The following is a 21,420-nucleotide window of genomic DNA, read 5'->3' on the forward strand; positions in this document are numbered from 1 at the left end:
TTTCTTTAAAACATGCATACATAGTTCTATTAAAATGAAAACAGAAAACTGAAACCACAGCAATGAAGAAACATATTAAAGAGTAGTAAAAACAATTATAAAAATTTAGAATTGGGCCCGGCGCCGTGGCCTAGTGGCTAAAGTCCTCACCTTGAACGCCCCGGGATCTCATATGGGCGCCGGTTCTAATCCTGGCACCTCCACTTCCCATCCAGCTCCCTGCTTGTGGCCTGGGAAAGCAGTCGAGGACGGCCCAAGGCTTTGGGACCCCGCACCCGCATGGGAGACCTGGAAGAGGTTCCTGGTTCCCGGCTTTGGATCGGCATAGCACCGACCGTTGCAGCTCACTTGTGGAGTGAAACATCGGACAGAAGATCTTCCTCTCTGTCTCTCCTCCTCTCTGCATATCTGACTTTGCAATAAAAATAAAATAAATCTTTAAAAAAAAATTTAGAATTAAAAATGGAATTAAATTCACACTAGACCCCACAAAACAGAAAAATAATAGGGGACTGGCATTGTAAGAAAGCAGGTAAAGCTACCTTGCAATACCAGCATTCCACACAGGCACCAGTTCCAGCTGTTCACTTCTGCTCCAGCTCCCCTGCTAATGCAGTGGGAAAGCAGCAGAAGATGGCACAATACTTGGGCCACTGCACCCACAGGGGAGGCCTGGAAGAAGCTTCTGGCTCCCAGCTTCTGTCTGGCTTGCCCTTGTCAGTGTGGCCATTTGGAAAGGAAACCACTAGAAAGAAGAGCTGTCTGAGTCCTCTCTCTTTGTAACTCTTCCTTTAAAATGAAAATAAAATAAATGACAGGTTATATAACAGCCATTCTCTTGTTTTAAGGAAAAAGCACATTCTAATTTGTAGGAAGATAACTAAATTCTTCTGTTTGTTACTATGCTACTTGACTGGGAATCCTTCGTACAGTATTTCAAGTACACTGTTAACTATGGCTAAAATCAGCTGAAAAGGTGTTATAAGAGAAAGCACACAAACTCAGAGAGCGTTTTCTTCTTACCAGTCGAATGAGCTGTCTATCCAGCCACCTAAGCACATCTGGCCCTTCTTCCGTTTCTGCTCTGTATATTGCGAGCCGGGCCATAAGAATGGCAGCTGCCTCCTGGTCAAAAGATGCAGCGATGTTCTGGATCTGAGTTTGAGCATCAGCCCAGCTAGAGAAAACACCAAGTACAGAAAAGCAGCTCAGTTACTATACTCACAACATCACAGGAAGGCTACCACAGATTTAAATTAAAAAAAAAAAAAAAAATTCCGAAAGCTCCATCAATATTTTAAAACTTCAATATTACCTAGGGCCTGGCAGCGTGGCCTAGCGGCTAAAGTACTCGCCTTGAACGCCCCGGGATCCCATATGGGCGCCGGTTCTAATCCCGGCAGCTCTACTTCCCATCCAGCTCCCTGCTTGTGGCCTGGGAAAGCAGTTGAGGATGGCCCAATGCATTGGGACCCTGTACCCGTGTGGGAGACCCGGAACAGGTTCCTGGTTCCCAGCTTCGGATCGGCATGCACCAGCCGTTGCAGCTCACTTGGGGAGTGAATCATCGGACGGAGGATCTTCCTCTCTGTCTCTCCTCCTCTCTGTATATCTGACTTTGTAATACAATAAATAAATCTTTAAAAAAAAATTACCTAGACAAATTAACATGTCTTCTAAAACTGTAATAGCAGCTTCAGTACAGTATTGTTTTTCAGAATATAACTTAATCTTTAAAAAGATGCCACAAAGTAACTATAAAAGTAGATTCCCTAATCACAATCCTTAAAACACACATTTTACAACCAAATATAACAGTATACATGTGTTTAAGACTTGCACGCCTAAAAAAAAAAAAAAAAAGACTTGCACGCCTAGACACATAAATCACTAGATCTGACCTCAAAATTTTATTGGGAGCAAGCACTTGGCACAACAGTTAGGACATTATTTGGGACACTCAAATCCCAAGCCAGAGTTCCTGGGTTCAAGTCCCAGCTACACTCCTAATGTCTGCTGGTTTGCTCTCTCAATGACCTACACTTGAGTTCCCAGTGCCCAGGTTCAAATAGGCCCAGTCCAGGCTGCCGCAGGTGTCTGCATAATGAAACAGCAGATGAGAGATCTCAATCTCTCCTTTTATTCCTTTTCTCTTTCTCTCCCTCCCACCCTCCTTACCTTTTAATAAATATATTAAAAACATTTTTTAACTCAAATATTCAGCAAAGTTTAAAAAATATTGAGTTCTTCAAGTGTGTAAAAGCCTAACAACAAAAAATACAAAAATAAAGCTTTTCTGATTTAATAAATTGGAAAATGAATGAAACCTCAGGGAAATTTTCCTTGTGGTCTTTAAACACCAATGACAAAAAAAAAAAAAAAAAAACCCACATAACTAAAAGTATCTTGTATCAACCATTAAAAAGAATCAAATCCTAGCATTTGCCCCAAATGAGGGAACTAGAGGACATCATGTCACATGAAATAAGAGACAGTGCCATGTTCTCCCTCCTATGTGGAAGCTAAAAAAGAAATCTGCACACAGAATGCTGATTATACAAGCTGGGAGTGGTAGGAAATACAAAAGCTCATAGTTTAAAAAATCAGGAGTAGCAAGGTATACTTCATTCACCCTAACATAAAATCTTAACAACAGCAGAAGCTGGGTGTGGGGTATATGGTGGAATTCTTTGTACAATTTACAACTGTCATTTTATAAATTTAAAACTATTCTGAAATAAATCTTTTGTGCACGATCACTTCATATTTTTTTCTCTCCATGTTATGTATAACACTCTGATGTTACGTATAAAATAGTGCTATTTTTTTAATTTACATAGTCTATAAATCCAATAGTTAAACTGGAAGGCCTATCAACAGTTTTTGCCTGTTATTTTAAATTATCCCACTCTAGTGAAATTTAAACAGGCAGAAAAAAGTAAAAGAGGATACTAATAATTTTGAAAATTATATTTTCTTGCAAGTTAAACACTTAGTGGCTATACTTACTCCTTAACTCAGTTGGAATTTTCAGGAGAAAGAATTTTTACTGTAAAGATTTAAGATTCACATCATAAAAATCAACACTTGTGAAAAGGCCTCTGTGATGCAGCCTTGGAACTGCATCCTCTCATCTTTCCCAAGCTCTTCCCTCACCTTTTCTGAACCCAGGCACTCTGATGTGGGACACAGATATCTCGACGATAAGATTAAACACCCACTCCCTTTCTTTCACCTGAAGATTAATGTAATTTTGAAAACTTTTCATTTTTAAAGCATTTAACACACAAAAGTTACAACAGCACAATAGGGGCCCAGCGCCATGGCCTAGCGGCTAAAGTACTTGCCTTCAACGCCCTGGGATCCCATATGGGCGCCGGTTCTAATCCCGGCAGCTCCACTTCCCATCCAGCTCCCTGCTTGTGGCCTGGGAAAGCAGTCAAGGATGGCCCAATGCCTTGGGACCCTGCACCCATGTAGGAGACCTGGAAGAGGCTTCAGGCTCCTACTTCAGATCAGCACAGCACCGGCCATTGCAGCCGCTTGGGGAGTGAATCATCAGATAGAAGATCTTCCTGTCTCTCCTCCTCTCTGTATATTTGATTTTTCAATAAAAATAAAATATTTGAAAAAAATTTAAAATAATGTTTATTTTGATGTAAAAAAGAAATGAAATTCATGCAGTTTTTCTGTAAAATGGATTTTCCATGAATTTTTTGAAGATACTTTACGTAACTTTAACCAGCAAATGTGATATTTAACAACATTTTCATCCAAGAGACCATATTTAAATTTCTCCAATTATCTTAAAAGGGTTGCGTGAGCAGTTTCCCTCTTCATATGGTTTTTTGCATGAATGCACACTAACTTTAGTCATTATCTACATAAGGAACACTTTTAGAATGGTTTCAGTTTAAAACTGTTACAAATTACTAGTAGTTTTAAAATAAGACATTCACTTCTAGTAAAGGTTGTTCACTCTCTGACCGCAGTGAACAACCCCACTCCATACTTTTTAACTCTATTTGTGAAATACTTAATATCAATTATCCATGTGTATTGGTTTAACCTTAAAAATTAAAAATTATTCTGAAAATGAAAAAAAAAAAAACAAATTACTAGTCGTTTTAGTAAATTAAATCTCTAACAAACACAGCTTACTTTCTAGCAATGGTGGTTACTCGGATGCGTCTCTGCCCACTTGAATGCTGATACTGTGTCACAAATTGGATGGCACCACGCCCCCCTTGAGGAATTGGAGCATTATGCTGTGAGAAAACAAAGTAGAAACTAAGCATGACCTGCTGTACATAAGACCAAGACTACACAACCTAACACTAATACAATGGCCTCTACATTGATTAGGTGCTTGTCTTTAGTACTTACAAAACAGTCATGATTTGCCACATAAAACAGAAGAAACTAATTTGACAGCTGTGAAAAATCACAAAGGATGAGAGGACTTGAGTGAGTCCTTTTGGGGAATCAATTTAAAACTAATATATAACTGAGAGGGCCATGGAAAACAAAATAAAAGGAAGAACTTTTAAAAACTTACAAAGGCCTACATGAGGATAATGAAGCTCAACTGAAATTCGATAAAGAAAAAATGATCAAAAAATAAAAGAAAAAACGAGCAAAGAAAAAATTCAGGGGCCCGGCAGCGTGGCCTAGCAGCTAAAGTCCTCACCTTGAAAGCCCCGGGATCCCATTTGGGCGCCGGTTCTAATCCTGGCACCTCCACTTCCCATCCAGCTCCCTGCTTGTGGCCTGGGAAAGCAGTCGAGGACGGCCCAAAACTTTGGGACACTGCACCTGCGTGGGAGACCTGGAAGAGGTTCCTGGTTCCCGGCTTTGGATCAGCGTAGCACAGGCCGTTGCGGTCACTTGGGGAGTGAAACATCGGATGGAAGATCCTCCTCTCTGTCTCTCCTCTCTGTATATCTGACTTTGTAATAAAAATAAATAAATCTTTAAAAAAAAGAAAAGAACTCAGTAGGATGAGCACATGATCAAGAGCTGACCAGTGGAAAACAATTAATGAAGAAACAAATAAAATGATGAGACTCACAGAAAGAAGTAACGAATGGTCAATGGGGAAACTTTCTTGGGACATTTGACAACAGACATTCTTGTTTTACTTTTGCTTTTGTGAAGTTCTGTGGATCTGTATTTTTTTTAATCAAAAAGAGTCACTAACTTTCAATATTTTAATTGGTTAAAAAAAAAAACTCCTGCACTTATCTTATGGTAGCTATTAATATTTTGTACCTAATTTTATATCAAGCAACTATTGGGAAATAAATCAGTACTTTACAGTTATTAATGTGATCATTTCCTCCTGTAGCAAAAAGAAAATCTTTCCAAATATAGTAACTTCTTAACTTTTTTACTGATACCAATCTATTGACTCTCTAAGGATTTACACAATATACCAAAACACCTGTGACAACCAGGACACAGGTTTTTAACTAAAAAATTGCAAAGCTAGGAGAAAATTTAAAATAATTTATTTATGCTTCAATATACACAAAACAAAGAAAACTAAAACTGAAAGTTGGGCTGCTTATGCTTTGGCATTTATCTTCCACCAAAAAGTTTACTCTTGAAAAACAGAAAATAACAAATAAGAAATGCAAATTAAATGATAAACTCTGCGTGCTTACAAAAAAAAATATGAAATACTTATGGCCTAAATTAAGTACCTACTTACTTTTTAACATTCAAACATACCTGATTGACAACTTCAAAATATATGGCTAATGTTGTAGTGGGACTGAGTCCACATATCTTCCACTGGCAAGTGCCACCTGTTCCTATTTCCTGTAAAAATACAATGACATATGTTTAAAAGTTACAGAACACAATTGATCAGTATTCCATATGGTAGAGAGGAAAGTGGAAGAGATAAAATCCAGTAATAAAAAAAGTCTTTTCAGGTGCCAAACTAACTCAATGACTATTAAAACTCATAAATGCCATAAATGTAACATGAAATAAAATAAAGCAACTATTACACAATATAATTATCATAAAATATCAAATTTTTCTAAGTAATTTATAAGAATCTTGATGCTAATTTTTATAGTTGTTGTCTTGAGGAACACATGCTGCCTTATAGAACCACTACAACTAACATTATCCTTTAGCCAATCATGTAATCTTTGTAAAAAGATACTGATTTAACAAGCAAAACATGTACTTATTAACTTCCTTTTTTTAAAGATTTATTTATTATTATTTTTATTGGAAAGTCAGATATGCAGAGAGAAGGAGAGACAGAGAGGAAGATCTTCCATCTGATGATTCACTCCTTAAGCCATCGCAACGGCCGGAGCTGCACCGGTCTGTGAGCCTCATCTGAGTCTTCCACCCGGGAGCAAGGTCCTAAGGCCTTGAGGCGCCCTCAAATAGTAGGACTTTAGCCACTATATTTTTAAACATGAAGTTATGTATATGTAAATATGTACTTTATATATAAATACATATTTTACTTATTTATTTATTTTCATTGAAAAGGCAGATTTACAGAGAGAAGGAGAGACAGAGAGAAAGATCCTCCATCTGCTGGTTCACTCCCCAGGTGGCCACAATGGCCGGAGCTGAACCAATCTGAACCAGAAGCCAGGAGCTTCTTCCAGGTCTCCCACATGGGTGCAGAGTCCCAAGGTTTCAGGCCACTCTCGACTGCTTTCCCAGGCCAGAAGCAGGGAGCTGGATGGGAAGTGGAGCAGCTGGCGCACATGAAGCAAGGATTTAGTCACTAAGTCATCATCAAATGCGCTCACTACAGGCTCTGAATCAGAAATTCAAGCAGTGTGACTTTTAAGAAAATGTCTTACGGTATAAATTTTCCCTTTGCAAAGTGATTATGAAATATTTGTTTTTCATCCGCAAAGCTGATGACCCTCTTCGTGTTATTTGCTCCTCCCTACAACCACTACATCAGATAAAGAGAAAGGAATGAAAACTTAAAACTAGAGAATGCAGGTATATTCTGAAAATTCTGGTAACAAAAATCCACTCAAAATGCTAATGACTTTTATAAGTCTCTAAATTTCGGGGCCGGCGCCGTGGCCTAACGGCTAAAGTCCTCGCCTTGAACGCCCCGGGATCCCATATGGGCGCCGGTTCTAATCCTGGCACCTCCACTTCCCATCCAGCTCCCTGCTTTGTGGCCTGGGAAAGCAGTCGAGGACGGCCCAAAGCTTTGGGACCCTGCACCCGCGTGGGAGACCTGGAAGAGGTTCCTGGTTCCCGGCTTCGGAACGGCGCAGCACCGGCCGTTGTGGCTCACTTAGGGAGTGAATTATCGGACGGAAGATCTTCCTCTCTGTCTCTCCTCCTCTCTGTATATCAGCTATCCAATAAAAATAAATAAATCTTAAAAAAAAAAAAAGAAAAGAAAACCAATGACAGTCCAAAATGTTTAATTTACAGGTGGATGGGAAAGCATATACCAAAAACAGCAACCACACATACAGATACAGCAATGGACACTGAATCAAATAAAACAGCGCACAGAAGAATTCTGAAAGTGGAGGTCAGCATTCCACCCGGGCATGGGTATGGCCACAGTGTCTGGACTTGTGTCACTCACACAGGAGAGCCAGATGAAGCTGCTGGCTTTAGGTGCCATTGCACCCATCTTGGTAGTAAAACAAAGAATGGAAAATTCTCTCACTTTGTTTTTCCTCTCCTTCTCTGTAACTCTGACTTTCAAAATAAATAATTTTTTTAAATGTTTAAATTCCACAGGCTGCTAGCTCACCAGGTCTCTGTAGTTCTGACCTGAAATAAACTGCTTTCTTTCCAGAACTAGGAGACTTACATTTTCAGAGACACATGGTCCTTTAGAATTAAGCGAAACACAGGGTCCAATAGCTCCTGAAATCTTTATTTCCCTTGATGTCTATAAAATAAGAATATGGTAGATTTGGTTTCATTAAAGACAAGCTCAAATGTCCACTTGACAACTATATGAATGTGATATTCTTTTTCATCTTAAAACATTTAAAATTTATTATACTATAAGCTAACGTACAAAATCCATAGTAACATAAAATCTTTCATTTCCCAACTAGAAATTATGCTCAGTGAAATAAGCCAATCCTAAAAGAACAAATAAAATACCGTATATTCTGTCTGACATAAGGCAACCTTTATGCATAATACAACATCAACACATATATAGGTAAACATCAGTGCATACAGTCGTCCAGAGGAACAGTATAATAGAGACTCTCATATCAAGACGTGAAGATAAAATGCAGTATGCATCTCTACTTCCAATTCAAAGATGAATTTCCAATAAAACTGTTAAATATATCTTGACAATAGGATACTGGACTTTCTGCCATTGTCCTTACCTACAATGTCAGAACACACTTATATAACAGAATGATGAACTTATGACTGTTTATGAAAGATTATACTATTGTATAATATAGGGAAATCAGTGTGGTGAGATTTGGGGAGGGAAAAGCTGATATTCCAGAGCCAATGCAACTGTATCATAAAATAAATCAACAAATGAACAACACTAAAAAAGAAATAAGAACAAAATGAACCATTACCTATATAATTCTACTTTTGTAACAGTTGTTCAGAAATGCTCAAATGAGGTCTCATAACTATACATTTAATGATGACAAAATCAATACACTTATTTTTAAAGCATAATACTGAATTTCATTAATGCTATTTGAGAATTACAGTCAAGTCTGTAAGTTTCTCTTTTGATCAACATTAACAGAAATATCAAATTTTGATTCTTACCTTTATTTCTAATGTGCCACCAAAGCCCATTTTAAACTGTCCATGCATATCTTTGGTAAAGACTCTCTGAAAAGTTTGTTTGAATAAGGAAGTGTTGAAAGAGTCACCCATTACCATGTAACCGCTGCATGGAAAGAACAGAACACAGTGTGTACAACACAGTTACTGGGTTCACGTGTTAAAAGCATAACAGCAAAGTAACTTTAAAGACAATCAATATAGGTTCCAAAATATGGTTAGCATTAATTTGTAAAACTCAAATACTTATGAGAAAATCTTCACCCCCCCATCTCAATTCAGAGTATGAGAACCTTTAAAACATTTGCATTTGTCTTCAGTAATAACTTTAACTAAAAAAATAATACATTTACCTAGTACAGAATTTAAAAATGCACAAAAGTAACAACTGTGTTTCTCCCACCCTTGTCCAAATTGGTGAAGACACTTGACAGCTCACAGCATATATTCTCTTAAAGATTTATTTATTTCAAAGGCAGAGTCACAGAGAAACAAGTGTTAATCCCATGAATGAGAATAGAAACATTACGAAAACAATTCCACAGTATGCACTTTTGTACTACTGAGTTTTTCTCAGTAAGTATATTCCAACCTTTTCTAAACTTTGGAAATTTTGGGGAGCCAGCACTGTGTAACAGCAGTTTAAGATACCACTTATGGAGCCCAGCACGGTAGCTCAGTGGCTAAAATCTTTGCCTTGCACATGCTGGGTTCCCATATGGACACCAGTTCTAATCCCGGCAGCCCCGCTTCCCATCCAGCTCCCTACTTATGACCTGGGAAAGCAGTCGAGGACAGCCCAAAACCTTGGGACCCTGCACCTGTGTGGGAGACCTGCAGGAGGCTCTGGGCTCCTGGCTTCGAATCAGCTCAGCTCCAGCTATTGCAGCTGCTTGGGGAGTGAATCACCGGATGGAAGATCTTCCCCTCTGGGTCTCCTCTTGCCTGTATATTTGACTTTCCAATTAGAAAAATTTTTTTTAATTTTAAAAAAAAAGGATACCACTTATGATGCCAACATCCCATGTGTGAGCACCAAATTGGGTCCCAGATACTCTACTTCTAATCCAGCTCCTTGCTAAAGCCCCTGAGACAGCAGCAGAAGTTGGCCCAAGTACTTGGACCCCTGCCACCCACAAAGAGACCCAGATGGTCCTAGCTCTGGCTTGCACACATTTGGGGAGTGATCCAGTAGGTGAAAAACCTCTTTGCATATGTCTCTATCTCTATAACACTGCCTTTCAAATAAATCCATAAATCTTAAACGAGAGAAGTTTTTGAAAACAGAAGTTGAAACTATTCTGAAATATCATTTCCTCTACAATATATTAACCAAAAAAATCAGTTTGGCAACATATTCAGTTAGCAAAGCTACAGAAAAAAACTTTTTCCCATGTTGTGGGGGTGGGGGGAATGTAAAATGATATGACCTCAGCACAGGGAACACTAACAATATCTAACAAAACTATATACATGTTTTCTCTTTAATCCACCCCAAGGAATGTTTCTTAACTATTTGTGATATTAACCAAAAACTGTATCCCATTCCAGTGATACAAAAAAACAAGAATCAGGCACAGCACGTTAAGTCTGGGCTCGAATCCCAGCTCCACTTCTGATCCAGCTTCCTGACAATGTGCCTGAGAGGCAGCAGATTGCAGTCTGAGTATTTGGTTCCTGTCACCCATGTGCTAGATCCTGATGGAGTTCCAGGTTCCAGGATTCAGCCTGCCCAATCCTAGCAGATACAAACCAGCAGGTTTAAGACCAATCAATATCTGTCTCTCTCTTTCCATCCCTCCCTCCTTCTCTCCCCCTGTCTCTTTCTGTCACTCTTTCAAACAAGTAAAACTTTTTTGTAAAAGAAAAAATTGTATAATTACTCACTGAAACACTCTTGATAACAAGAGAAGACAGGAAGAAAGCAATGCAAACAACTATCTACTAGAACCCAGATGAACAAAACTTTGTCATCTACACAACAGGGTAAGTAAGGCTCTTCAACCACCCTAGTTCCAGAACATACATGAAAAACATAACATGGGGAAGGGTTTGTACGTACACATTGTGTCACAGACATCTGCAACAACATGTTTATAGTAACACTGTTTCACAATAGCAAAAATATAACTCAACCAAGGTGTCCCATTATCAGATTAATAAAGAAAATGTGATGTAGATTTATAAAATCCAAATGCCCACTTGAAATCTCACAGATAGCTGATATCTCAAACCAAATGCATTCAGAACTATTAATCTTCCTAAATCCCCTTTCCCTTCAGTCCAAACCATTTCAATAAAGGGCAGGGACCCCAAGTCCTTTAGTAGACTTAGTTTTCTCAACAAGTATGTCAGCAAATCTGGGTAAATCCCACAACTAACATCATATTTTATGTTGAAAGACTGACTTCCGTCTTAGATGAAGAACACCTGGATGTAAACTCGCAACCGTTTTCACTCAACCATGTCCTGACATTCCAGCCATGGCAACTAGGCAAGAAAACATATATAAATAAATACACCCAGAAGAGAAGGCTGCTGCCATGAACATAACAGACTAAGCATGAGGGACAAGGGCCTGAAGAAAACTGCAGCCCCAACCTCCTCCAACAGGTACACTGTCAAATCCATCAGTCCCTGTACACACTGTTGGACAGCTTAATTTCGGAGAGGATATGACCCACTCTCTAACATTCCAGCCTGCAATGTGCATTAGTGCAACTGAGCAACACATTTAACATTTACAGACTTCAGCAAAATTCCAGTCTCTGGTTAAAGTAGAGAATGCAACTGCTGTTGAAAAACAAGAAAAATAGGGCCCGGCGCCGTGGCCTAGCAGCTAAAGTCCTCGCCTTGAAAGCCCCGAGATCCCATATCGGCGCCGGTTCTAATCCCGGCAGCTCCACTTCCCATCCAGCTCCCTGATTGTGGCCTGGGAAAGCAGTCGAGGACGGCCCAAAGCTTTGGGACCCTGCACCCGCGTGGGAAACCCGGAAGAGGTTCCAGGTTCCCGGCATCGGCTCCGCGCGCACCGGCCCGTTGCGGCTCACTTGGGGAGTGAAACATCGGATGGAAGATCTTCCTCTCTGTCTCTCCTCTCTGTATATCCAGCTTTCCAATAACAATAAAATCTTAAAAAAAAAAAAAAAGAAAAACAAGGAAAATAGAAATGAAGAACACTAATGAAGTGAATGTCAAAAGTCCCATTGGTGATATGACTTAGGAGATGTGAAACACAAAGATTCATTTGGGTTCAAAAGTCATTCAAATAATGGCTGGAAAAGCAGAAGCAGAAAGTCATTATGGAGTGCAGGGTAGACAGTATTACTCTAAAATTTTTACTATGTTTGCATTGTTTAAACATATTATATTGTTTCTGGATTGACAGATGATGACTCTGCATTTATTGAAACAAAGTCAGCTGAAATCAGTGAAAACAATATCAGGTAATTTTGCAATGTAACTAGATTGTGATCAAGAAAATACTTATGAGTATATATGGAACGCAATGAAGGAACTCAATGATCAGGTCAGGTCACAAACCTAACAGCATACTTTGAGACTGCAAGAACGGCTTCAAAATACCAAGGGTTACATGTCATTCAGAAGGTGGGTAAGGAAGGGGCAGTGCCAACAGACATTTGTCAGAGGATTAGAAAACTTGTGGATAAAGTTCTTAAATAGGAAGGTAACTCTCCTGAATATCCAAACTTTTCTGGAAAAAGAAAAATTCAGCCACTTTAACAGACTATTTTCTGGCCGAACAGGATGAGAACATTGGTGCCCTCAGCCAAGTATTGCTTAGAAAATCAAGAAGGACCAGCACTGTGGCTCTAATAAATTGAGCCACTCTCTGTGACGATAGCATCCCCTGTTCAAGACCCAGATGTTCCACTTCCAATCCAGCTCGCAGACAGTGCACCTGGGAAAGCGGCTCAGGTGCTTGGGCCCCTATATACATTTAAAATAGTATTACTGAAATGTATTTCCTTCTGCTTTAAAGGAAGTATTGCAGAAATTTACGTACTTAGTTTGAAAGTATTTATTTTATGTGTCTAAGATGCACAGAAAGGAAGACTCTTTGGATAAGAGTCTTAAGTTTTGTTAATATTCATGTTAACCAGTTATTAATTTTAGTCAGTACTTTAGGGGTCAGCATTGGGCACAGTGGGTTAAGCCCCTGGTAGTGCTGGTATCCCACACTGGAGTGCTGATGTGAGGTCCAGCTGCTCCACCTGAGATCCAGCTCCCTCCTAATGCATCTGGGAAAGCTATAAAAGATATCTTAACTGCTTGGGGCCCCGCCATCCACTTAGGAGACTTAGATGGAGGTCGAGATCCCTGCCTGCCCAGCGCTGGCCAATGTAGCCAACAGGGGAGTGAACCAGCAATGAAAGAGGTCTCTCTCTTTTTACTTCTAGCTCTTTCACACAAATAAATAAGTAACCTTTTTTTAAAAAAAAAGTCAGTACTTTAAACATAATGGACATTCAATAAATGTTCATTGACAGAAATGGATTTTAAATAAATGCATAAATTATTGTTATCAAACTTTTCAGATGTAGCTCAATGTAAATAAACAATGAATCCAATTTTTAAAAACAAGTAATAGTATCCCAACCCAAAATCTTACAGATTCAACAAAATCCCTAACAAAATTCTAGCTCCCTTTTCCAGAAAAATAGGCAAGCTGATTCTACTATTCATATCATAACATAAATTATCAAGAACAGCCAAAAATATTGAAAAAGAAGAATTCACAATATTAAAGAAGTGATTTTTTTTTCAAAACTTACTACCGAGGAACAGAGATCAATAAACTGGAGTACCCATATTGGTATAGACACACAGATCAATGAAAAAGAGTTGTAAGTTCAGAAAACCCATAAATTTGTATTTGATTTTCAATAAGGATGCCAATTCAATACAAAAAAGAAAACCATCTGGTTAAAGATTTATTTATTTCCATGAAAGGCAGAGAGGGAAAGACAAAGAAACATGAAACAGACAGCTGACATTTCTATCTATTGGTTCACCTCCTAAATATCATCACTAGACATGGCTGGTCCAGGCTGAAGCCAGGATCCAAGGACTCCACCTGCATGGATGGCAGAGGCCCAAGAACTAAGGCCATCTCAGACCAAGTGCTTACATCATTTCCTCTCGCTTCCCACCCAGAACTCAAAATAGCAAACTAATATAGGATGCCAGAATTGTACACTGTGGCTTAACCTGGTATACCACAATGTCAGACCTAGAATGATTCCAAGACAACTAGATATAGACATTCAAAAGAATAAAATTGGACCCCATTTCTCATTTTATATGCAAAAATTAAGGCAAGATGGACTGTAGATAAAATGTAAAAGCCAAATGTAAAAAAAGTAAAAAACACTCTGTAGAGCATCTGGCACACCAGAAAAGCTATGGACATGCCCAAATCACATTCTGTGGTGCCTGGATTCAAGTTTGACCTGTACTTTCTGTCGCCAGCTTCCTGCTAATGCACACCTGTGAGGAAGCAGGAAATGGCTCAAGTACTCAGATTCCTGCCACCAACAAGGGAAATCCAGATCAAGGTCCAGACTCTTTGTTCCAGCCTGGCCGGGACACTGTGGGCATTGGGGAATGAATACCAGCTCATGCATGATCACTGTCTCCCTCTGCCGGCCAAACAAGCACAACTGGAAACACTTTGGAGAAAACAACAAAGTTGTGTTACCTTTGTTTGAGACAACGGTTTGTTAAAAGAGATGCCAAACACTCAGCCAACAAAAAAGAAAGCATGAACTCAATACAAGCAATGAAAGCGAAAATAAAAGGATTAATAAATCACATGTATAAGTGACATATCAAGAATCCGTTTAGCAATATAGCAACAATTAATCCAATTTAAAAATGGGCAAAGCATTTGTATAGGTATTTCTACTAAAAAGATATGCAAAGAATCAATAAGCTCAATATCATTAGTCTTTGGGGAAAGGCAAGCAAAAGCACAGTATCTTACCACCTCACACATGCTAGGATAGCTATTATCAAAAAGACTATAAGAAGTACTAACAAAGATGTGGAGAAATGAGAATTCTCTACTATTGCAGTGAAAGTATAAACTAGCCTAGTTACTTCAAAAAATAATAATAATTTGAGGGTCTGGCACAGTAGCCTTGCAGCTAAAGTCCTCGCCTTGCACACACCGGGGTCCTATATGGATGCCAGTTTGTATCCCAGGAGCTTCACTTCCCATCCAGCTCCCTGCTTCTGGCCTGAGAAAGCAGTGAAGGACGGCCCAAAGCCTTGGGACCCTGCACCCACATGGGAGACCCAGAAGAAGCTCCGGGATCCTGGTTTCAGATCAGCTCAGCTCCAGCCGTTGTGGTCACTTGGAGAGTGAATCAGCAGATGGAAGATCTTCCTCTCTGTCTTTACTCCTCTCTGTGTATCTGACTTTCCAGTAATAAATAAATAAATAAATAAATAAATAAACAAACAAACAAACATCTATAAAACACTGAACACCATTTGCAATGACTCACCAAGTCATTCCTAGGTATAAATTAGCTTCTAAGAGAAACAAAAACATGATGTCTACACAAAAACTTACGCATCATGTTCAAAGCAGCGTTGTTCATACCGGCCAAAGAGTGACACAGAAACATTCATTAACTGAGAATTCAAAAAATGCAGTATAGATCCAGGTAATGATACATTATTAAGTAACATTAGATCCTTTTTCAAACACTAATGAAATGAAACTAAAATGAAACACTAATATACCCTACAATATGGGCAATCCTTAAAAACACAATATTTTCATTAAAAATAAATAAAGACAATGCTAAAAGCCATGAAAAAAATCACAGCAAATAAGTAGTTTGCACAAGATACTCAAAACAAACTCTAATTAGTACTTGCCTTCAGGTGACCAAGGATAGGGAAGACAGGAAGGAGTGAAGGATGGGGAGTGCGTGTAAATGCCCGGGGTAATGCAAACGCTGCAAACTGAATACAGTGACAGTGGTGCAACCAATTACATATTCTAAAGGCCATCAAACTAAACACTTCAAGTGGACAGGTTTCATGGTATGTGAAGCATATCTCAAAAAAAAAAAAAAAAAAGCCGCTAAAAGAACAGAATATCACATCAGGATATCAAAATGATCTTTACAAAAATATGTGCCATTGTGGAAAAAAAAAACTGGGCTTTACCAACAGAATGTTCAAACTGCAACAGATGTTGTGATGCAGGACAGAAACTTATTTCCCTAAACAGCCTTTAACGGCATTTATTTGTCATTACTGATCCTATACTTTCAAATGCTAGAAAAATAGAAATACATACCCAGTAAGGTTGGGACAGCATTTCATCTCCAGGAGCCCTGTCTGATCTAACGCACATGCGTAGATGTCAATAACATGGCCAGTTGTAGCAGCTCGGTTAGCCAGTGCTTCAAAGTGCTACAAAAGAGGTATTAAAACTCAATCAAAGTGACACGCAAACAGGATAATCATATAAATCCTTTCCCAAGCAATGGATCAAAATAGCCTAAAGTATAACCTAAAGTATACTAAAAGAATAATCAATAAAAATGTATAATTATTTGTTTTTATTTTTGTCTCAAAAAATGAGACAATACTTTCTATAACTGCTACATCTTCACATTCTTTTCATTAAATACCACTCATTTTAGATAAACCCCCTATATAAAACTAAATTTGAAGAAACACATAGTGGATATGTGGTTCCTCATATATAAACTTGGAAGCAAAACGCAATTCTTGTTCCCATTTAGACCCACACTCAAGAAACAAAAGCATCCAAAAATAAGCAAAGGTGGGTACTTAGCCTAACAGTTAAGTTGTCAACTACGGGGGTCAGTGCAGTGGCTGAAATCACTAATCCTCCACCTATAGGCACCAGCATTCCATATGGGCACTGGTTCACGTTCCAGCTGCTCAACTTCCAACACAGATCCCTGCTAATGAAAGCAGGTGGCTTCAGTTCGGCTCAGAGCAGATCATCTCTGGCCACTGTGGTCATTTAGGAAGTAAACCAGTGGATGCAATATATTTCTCTCTGTCTCTTCTCTCCATAAATTTGCCTTTCCAAAAAAAATTAACTTTAAAAATACAATAAACAGAAATATATATATATATATATATATATATATATAAAATAAACAGAGCCTTCTGTTTAAAAAAAAAAGATGCTGATTGATATATAAGTATCCTTGTATACTTCAGTACACGGGTTTGCGTCCTAGCTCTACTCCCAATTTCAGTTACCTGCTAATGCACACCCTGGGAGGCAGCAGGTGACTGCTCGAATAATTAAGAGCCTGCCATTCATTTGGGAGGCCTGAATGAAGTTCCTATCTTTAGTCTCAAGTCATCACAAGCATTTGGAACGAGAATTGGCAGACAGGAGCTTTCTGTTTCAAACATCTCTCTCTCTCTCAAATAAATGAATACATGTAAGTTTTATAACTTTATAACTTTAAGTGCTTCCTTATTTGAAAAGCATAGTTGCAGAGAGAGATTTAGAGAGATATCATCCATCTGCTGGTTCTTTTCTGCAATGGCTGGAATGGCCAGAGCTGAGCCAAGCTGAAGGAGTCAGGAATTTCAGCTGGGTCTCCCAGTAGGGTGCCAGAAACCCATACACTCTAGCCATACTGTACTGTCTTCCCAAGTACTTTAGCAGGAAGCTAGACTGGAAGTGCAACAACAGTACAGGACTCAAACTAGTACTCACAGGATGCCAGCATCACAAGTGGTAGCTCAACCTACAGCACAACACTGACCCCATCACTCTTTCAAATAAATAAAAACAAACACCAGAATAATATAAATAACTACCAAAAAACATTAAATAACACAATTAAAACTCTGCACTCCAGAGAACTTTTTTAAAGAATAAACAGGGATGTTAACATGTTAACAGTTGATACAGTCAAGAATCAATATTAGTGAAATGTATTTTTACAAATCCCCAAAAAAGTGAAGTCAGATGAATAAAAAGCAACTCACAAGAAAATAATGGTCTATTCAAACTACAAACATATCCATACTCTATACATGTGTATAGAAGAAAACATTAGAGACTTCCCTCTTGAAAATAAAAAACTTGAAACCCTAAGAAACTTCTCCAAAGCAGAACAATATTTCCTAACATGTATATTAAAAAAGGTACATGGGAATTTCTCTCAAGGGTTATCTTTAAATAACTATTTGAAATTACATTTCAAATTATATTTCAAATTAGAAAACTCACAACCCTTGACAAAGAAAAAGAGGTATTTCTCTAAGAATAATGACTATTACTATTAGACTTTTTGATATTATCAAAAAGTGTATTTTTTCTCTCCTATTAAATGAATATCTGTTTTCTAACAAGGTGTGAAGACAAAGATCAAAATTACCTTAGTTCCTTTTTTAACATATTTAGCATTGTCTTTTTCAATGTCATGCCACGATCTTATGGGTGTCTTCAACTCATCTCCAACCACCATTCCAGGTCCCTGAGTAGCAGGACCGCCAATGAACATCATGATGCGAGCGCCGGTGTTGGGAAAAGTACACTATGGGAACAAAGTGTTTCATCAAAGAAGGTTAAAGGAAAATGGAAAACACAATCGTTCCCACTACTTACAATGACTTCGGGCATATTTTTTCTAGAAAAAAAGAAAAGCAAATAATCTCTACAAAATAATCAAATGCTTAAAATGACAATTAAAAAAATAAGCTGTGTGGTTTGGATAACTTCCTTTTAAAATTCAACTCTATGGCCTGGCATCGTAGCCTTGCAGCTAAAATCCTCTACTCACACGCGCCGGGATCCCTTATGGGTGCCGGTTCTAATCCTGGCAGCTACACTTCCCATCCAGCTCCCTGCTTGTGGCCTGGGAGGGCAGTCAAGGATGGCCCAATGCATTGGGACCCTGCACCCACATGGGAGACCTGGAGGAAGTTCCTGGCTGCTGGCTCCGGATCGGCACAGCACCAACCATTGCAGCCACTTGAGGAATAAATCATTGGAAGGAAGATCTTTCTCTCTGTCTCTCCTCCTCTCTGTATACATGACTTTCCAATAAAAATAAAACAAATCTTTAAAAACAAATTCAACTCTACGCAGCAGTGCATTTGTAATTTTAAAATACTAAATAAATCTAATCCCTATAAGCTTACTTCTACAGCTTAAAGACTTTCACAGAGAAGTAGAGAACAAATAGCAAGAGAGACTATCTTCTATTTTTTATTGTTGTTTACTTTTCCTTTCTATGCTTAAAACATAAGCATGGGGCCCGGCGGCGTGGCCTAGCAGCTAAAGTCCTCCCGTTGAACGCCCCGGGATCCCATATGGGCACCGGTTCTAATCCCGGAGGCCCCGCTTCCCATCCAGCTCCCTGCTTGTGGCCTGGGAAAGCAGTCGAGGACGGCCCAAAGCTTTGGGACCATGCACCCATGTGGGAGACCCAGAAGAGGCTCCTGGCTCCTGGCTTTGGATCGGCGCAGCACCGGCCGTTGTGGTTCACTTGAGGAGTGAATCATCAGATGGAAGATCTTCCTCTCTGTCTCTCCTCCTCTCTGTATATGTATATCTGACTTTCAAATTAAAAAAATAATAATAAATAAATCTTAAAAAAAAACATAAGCATGAATTGTTTCCTAGCTGAAACTACAAAAATTGAGCACTCCAGCCTACTTTCCCTTTCTCCAAATGTGTAAGTGAAATGAAAGGGGACAATTTCAAAAGTAAGTAAAATTTAAAGTAAATTTTAAGTTTATTTCTTTAAAAGGCCAGAAATATGAACATACTGGAGAGACAAGAGAATTTTTAAAAAGCATATCCCATATGAGAACACTAAGTAAGTCCTAGTTGCTTTGTTACTTGATAATACACAGGGAAAGCAGCAGGTGAGGACCAAATTATTTGGGCCACCCACACCACTGTCCTGAATGGAGTTTCAGGCTTCTGACTTGCTCTGGCCCAGTCCTGACCAATGAGGTCATTTGAGGAGTGAACTGGCAGGAAAGTGCTGTTTCTCCCTTTCTGTTACTCTGCTTTTCAAATAAATGAGTATTTTCTAAAAAAAAAAAAAGGGAAAAAGAAAAATTATTTGTTGATCACCAATGGTCAATAATGTTATCAATCAGACCTAAGTAATGAAGATTCCAGAGAAATTCAAAGGGTCTGGGTTCTAAGGACTTCCAGATAGCTAGAAGATAACATGGAGGTCTTGGAGCGTGATGCACTCAAAAAAAGAAATGAAAGCTCTACATTCTTCTCATGCCTCACTCTACTCCTCTTTCCAATCTGGCTGTGCATGTATCCTTTGCAACGTTTTATAATAACCAGGTGTGTTCCCCAAGTTCTGTGAAACACACTAGCAGTTCAACGAACTTGAGAAAGGGTTATGGAATCACCCATTTTATAGCCAGTCAACAAGCAGGTAGGCAGTAACATGCTATTTGCAACTGGCATCTGAGCTGGCAGGCAATCTTGTTGGACTAAATCCTTAACATGTATTGAACTGCAGGATATCCAGGTGAAAACTGCTTGATTAGCTTAGAAGAAAAAAAGCATCCACACACCTGAGATAAACGAAATATCTTCATGTTGATTGTTCAAGAAAAGGAAACAGTATGGCACGGTATTTTGGGGGTGTTTGTCTCTGTAACTTTACACTTCTGACCACACTTACAGATACTTTCAGATTCCGTAACAAAGTCATCACTACCTCTAGCAGTCCCACAGCTATGGAAAGGGCCACTCCAGAGGAACGCAAGGGTCTCTTTCCCTGAGGCACAGGCCAAGGATCCCGCTGAAGTTCTCCAAGAAGATCTGTAAGATTCATGTCTATTTTCTGTACTGGCTGTAGGAATCTGAAAATTAAAATTAAATCAAAGGTCATTTATAACTGTTTGTGGGTGTGAGTACAAGAAACAAATGGCTCACTTTCCTAACAAAATAGAAAAAAAAAAAAAAAACTCAACATACAACAAATCAGTTCTCAAACTTTCAGAGGTTTGGAATCAACTGAAGGGTTTAACACTGATTGCTGGATCCCAGGCCTAGAGTTTGTTTTGTTAAGTAAGTCTAGGAATTTGAATTCTCAACAAGCTACCAGGTGGTGCCACTGATTCAGGAACCACACTTTGAATATAACTGCTATAAAAGAAACGCTCAAATCAAATATTACTTCAGGGTTTCATAGTTCATTTACTAATCTAATAGATTTTAAGGTTATTGAAATAACCATGAGAAGATACAGTAACACAATTTTACTAACACCACCTCTGATTAGAAACCTTAAAGGAAGGGAGTGAGCATTTAGCCTAGTGATTAAGACACCCACATTCCACAATTCAGTGCCTGGGTTCAATTCCCAGGTCCAGACTCCAGACTCCAGTTACTGCCAGTGCAGATCCTGGGAGGCAAAGGTGACAGCTCAAGCAGCTGGGCTCCTATGTGAGAGACAGACTGCACTCCCCGCTTCTGGCTCCTGGCTCCTGGCTCCTGGCTCCCGGCTCCCTGCTCCCGGCTCCCGGCTCCCGGCTCCCGGCTCCTGGCTCCTGCCTTAGCTCAGGCCAGTTACAGGGGATCTGGAGAGTGAACTTGCAGAT

At 39.1% G+C, this 21,420-nt stretch overlaps 1 protein-coding gene across 3 annotated transcripts in view; it reads right to left on the reverse strand.

Annotated features, from left to right (window-relative positions):
* Positions 1-21,420, reverse strand: part of SEC23A (SEC23 homolog A, COPII coat complex component) — a 51,824-nt gene that overhangs the window by 22,866 nt on the left and 7,538 nt on the right. For all 3 annotated transcript variants that reach the window (XM_004584780.2, XM_058666361.1, XM_058666362.1), the window contains exons 7-14: positions 20,535-20,679; positions 18,216-18,374; positions 16,136-16,251; positions 8,779-8,902; positions 7,832-7,912; positions 5,734-5,823; positions 4,162-4,268; positions 1,024-1,177 (exon numbers count right to left, since the gene is read on the reverse strand). In XM_004584780.2, the coding sequence (XP_004584837.1) occupies positions 1,024-1,177; positions 4,162-4,268; positions 5,734-5,823; positions 7,832-7,912; positions 8,779-8,902; positions 16,136-16,251; positions 18,216-18,374; positions 20,535-20,679 (976 nt within the window). The remainder of the gene's footprint in view (positions 1-1,023; positions 1,178-4,161; positions 4,269-5,733; positions 5,824-7,831; positions 7,913-8,778; positions 8,903-16,135; positions 16,252-18,215; positions 18,375-20,534; positions 20,680-21,420) is intronic.

The sequence above is a fragment of the Ochotona princeps genome, chromosome 6 (genome assembly GCF_030435755.1).
Source record: "Ochotona princeps isolate mOchPri1 chromosome 6, mOchPri1.hap1, whole genome shotgun sequence".
NCBI lineage: Eukaryota > Metazoa > Chordata > Mammalia > Lagomorpha > Ochotonidae > Ochotona > Ochotona princeps.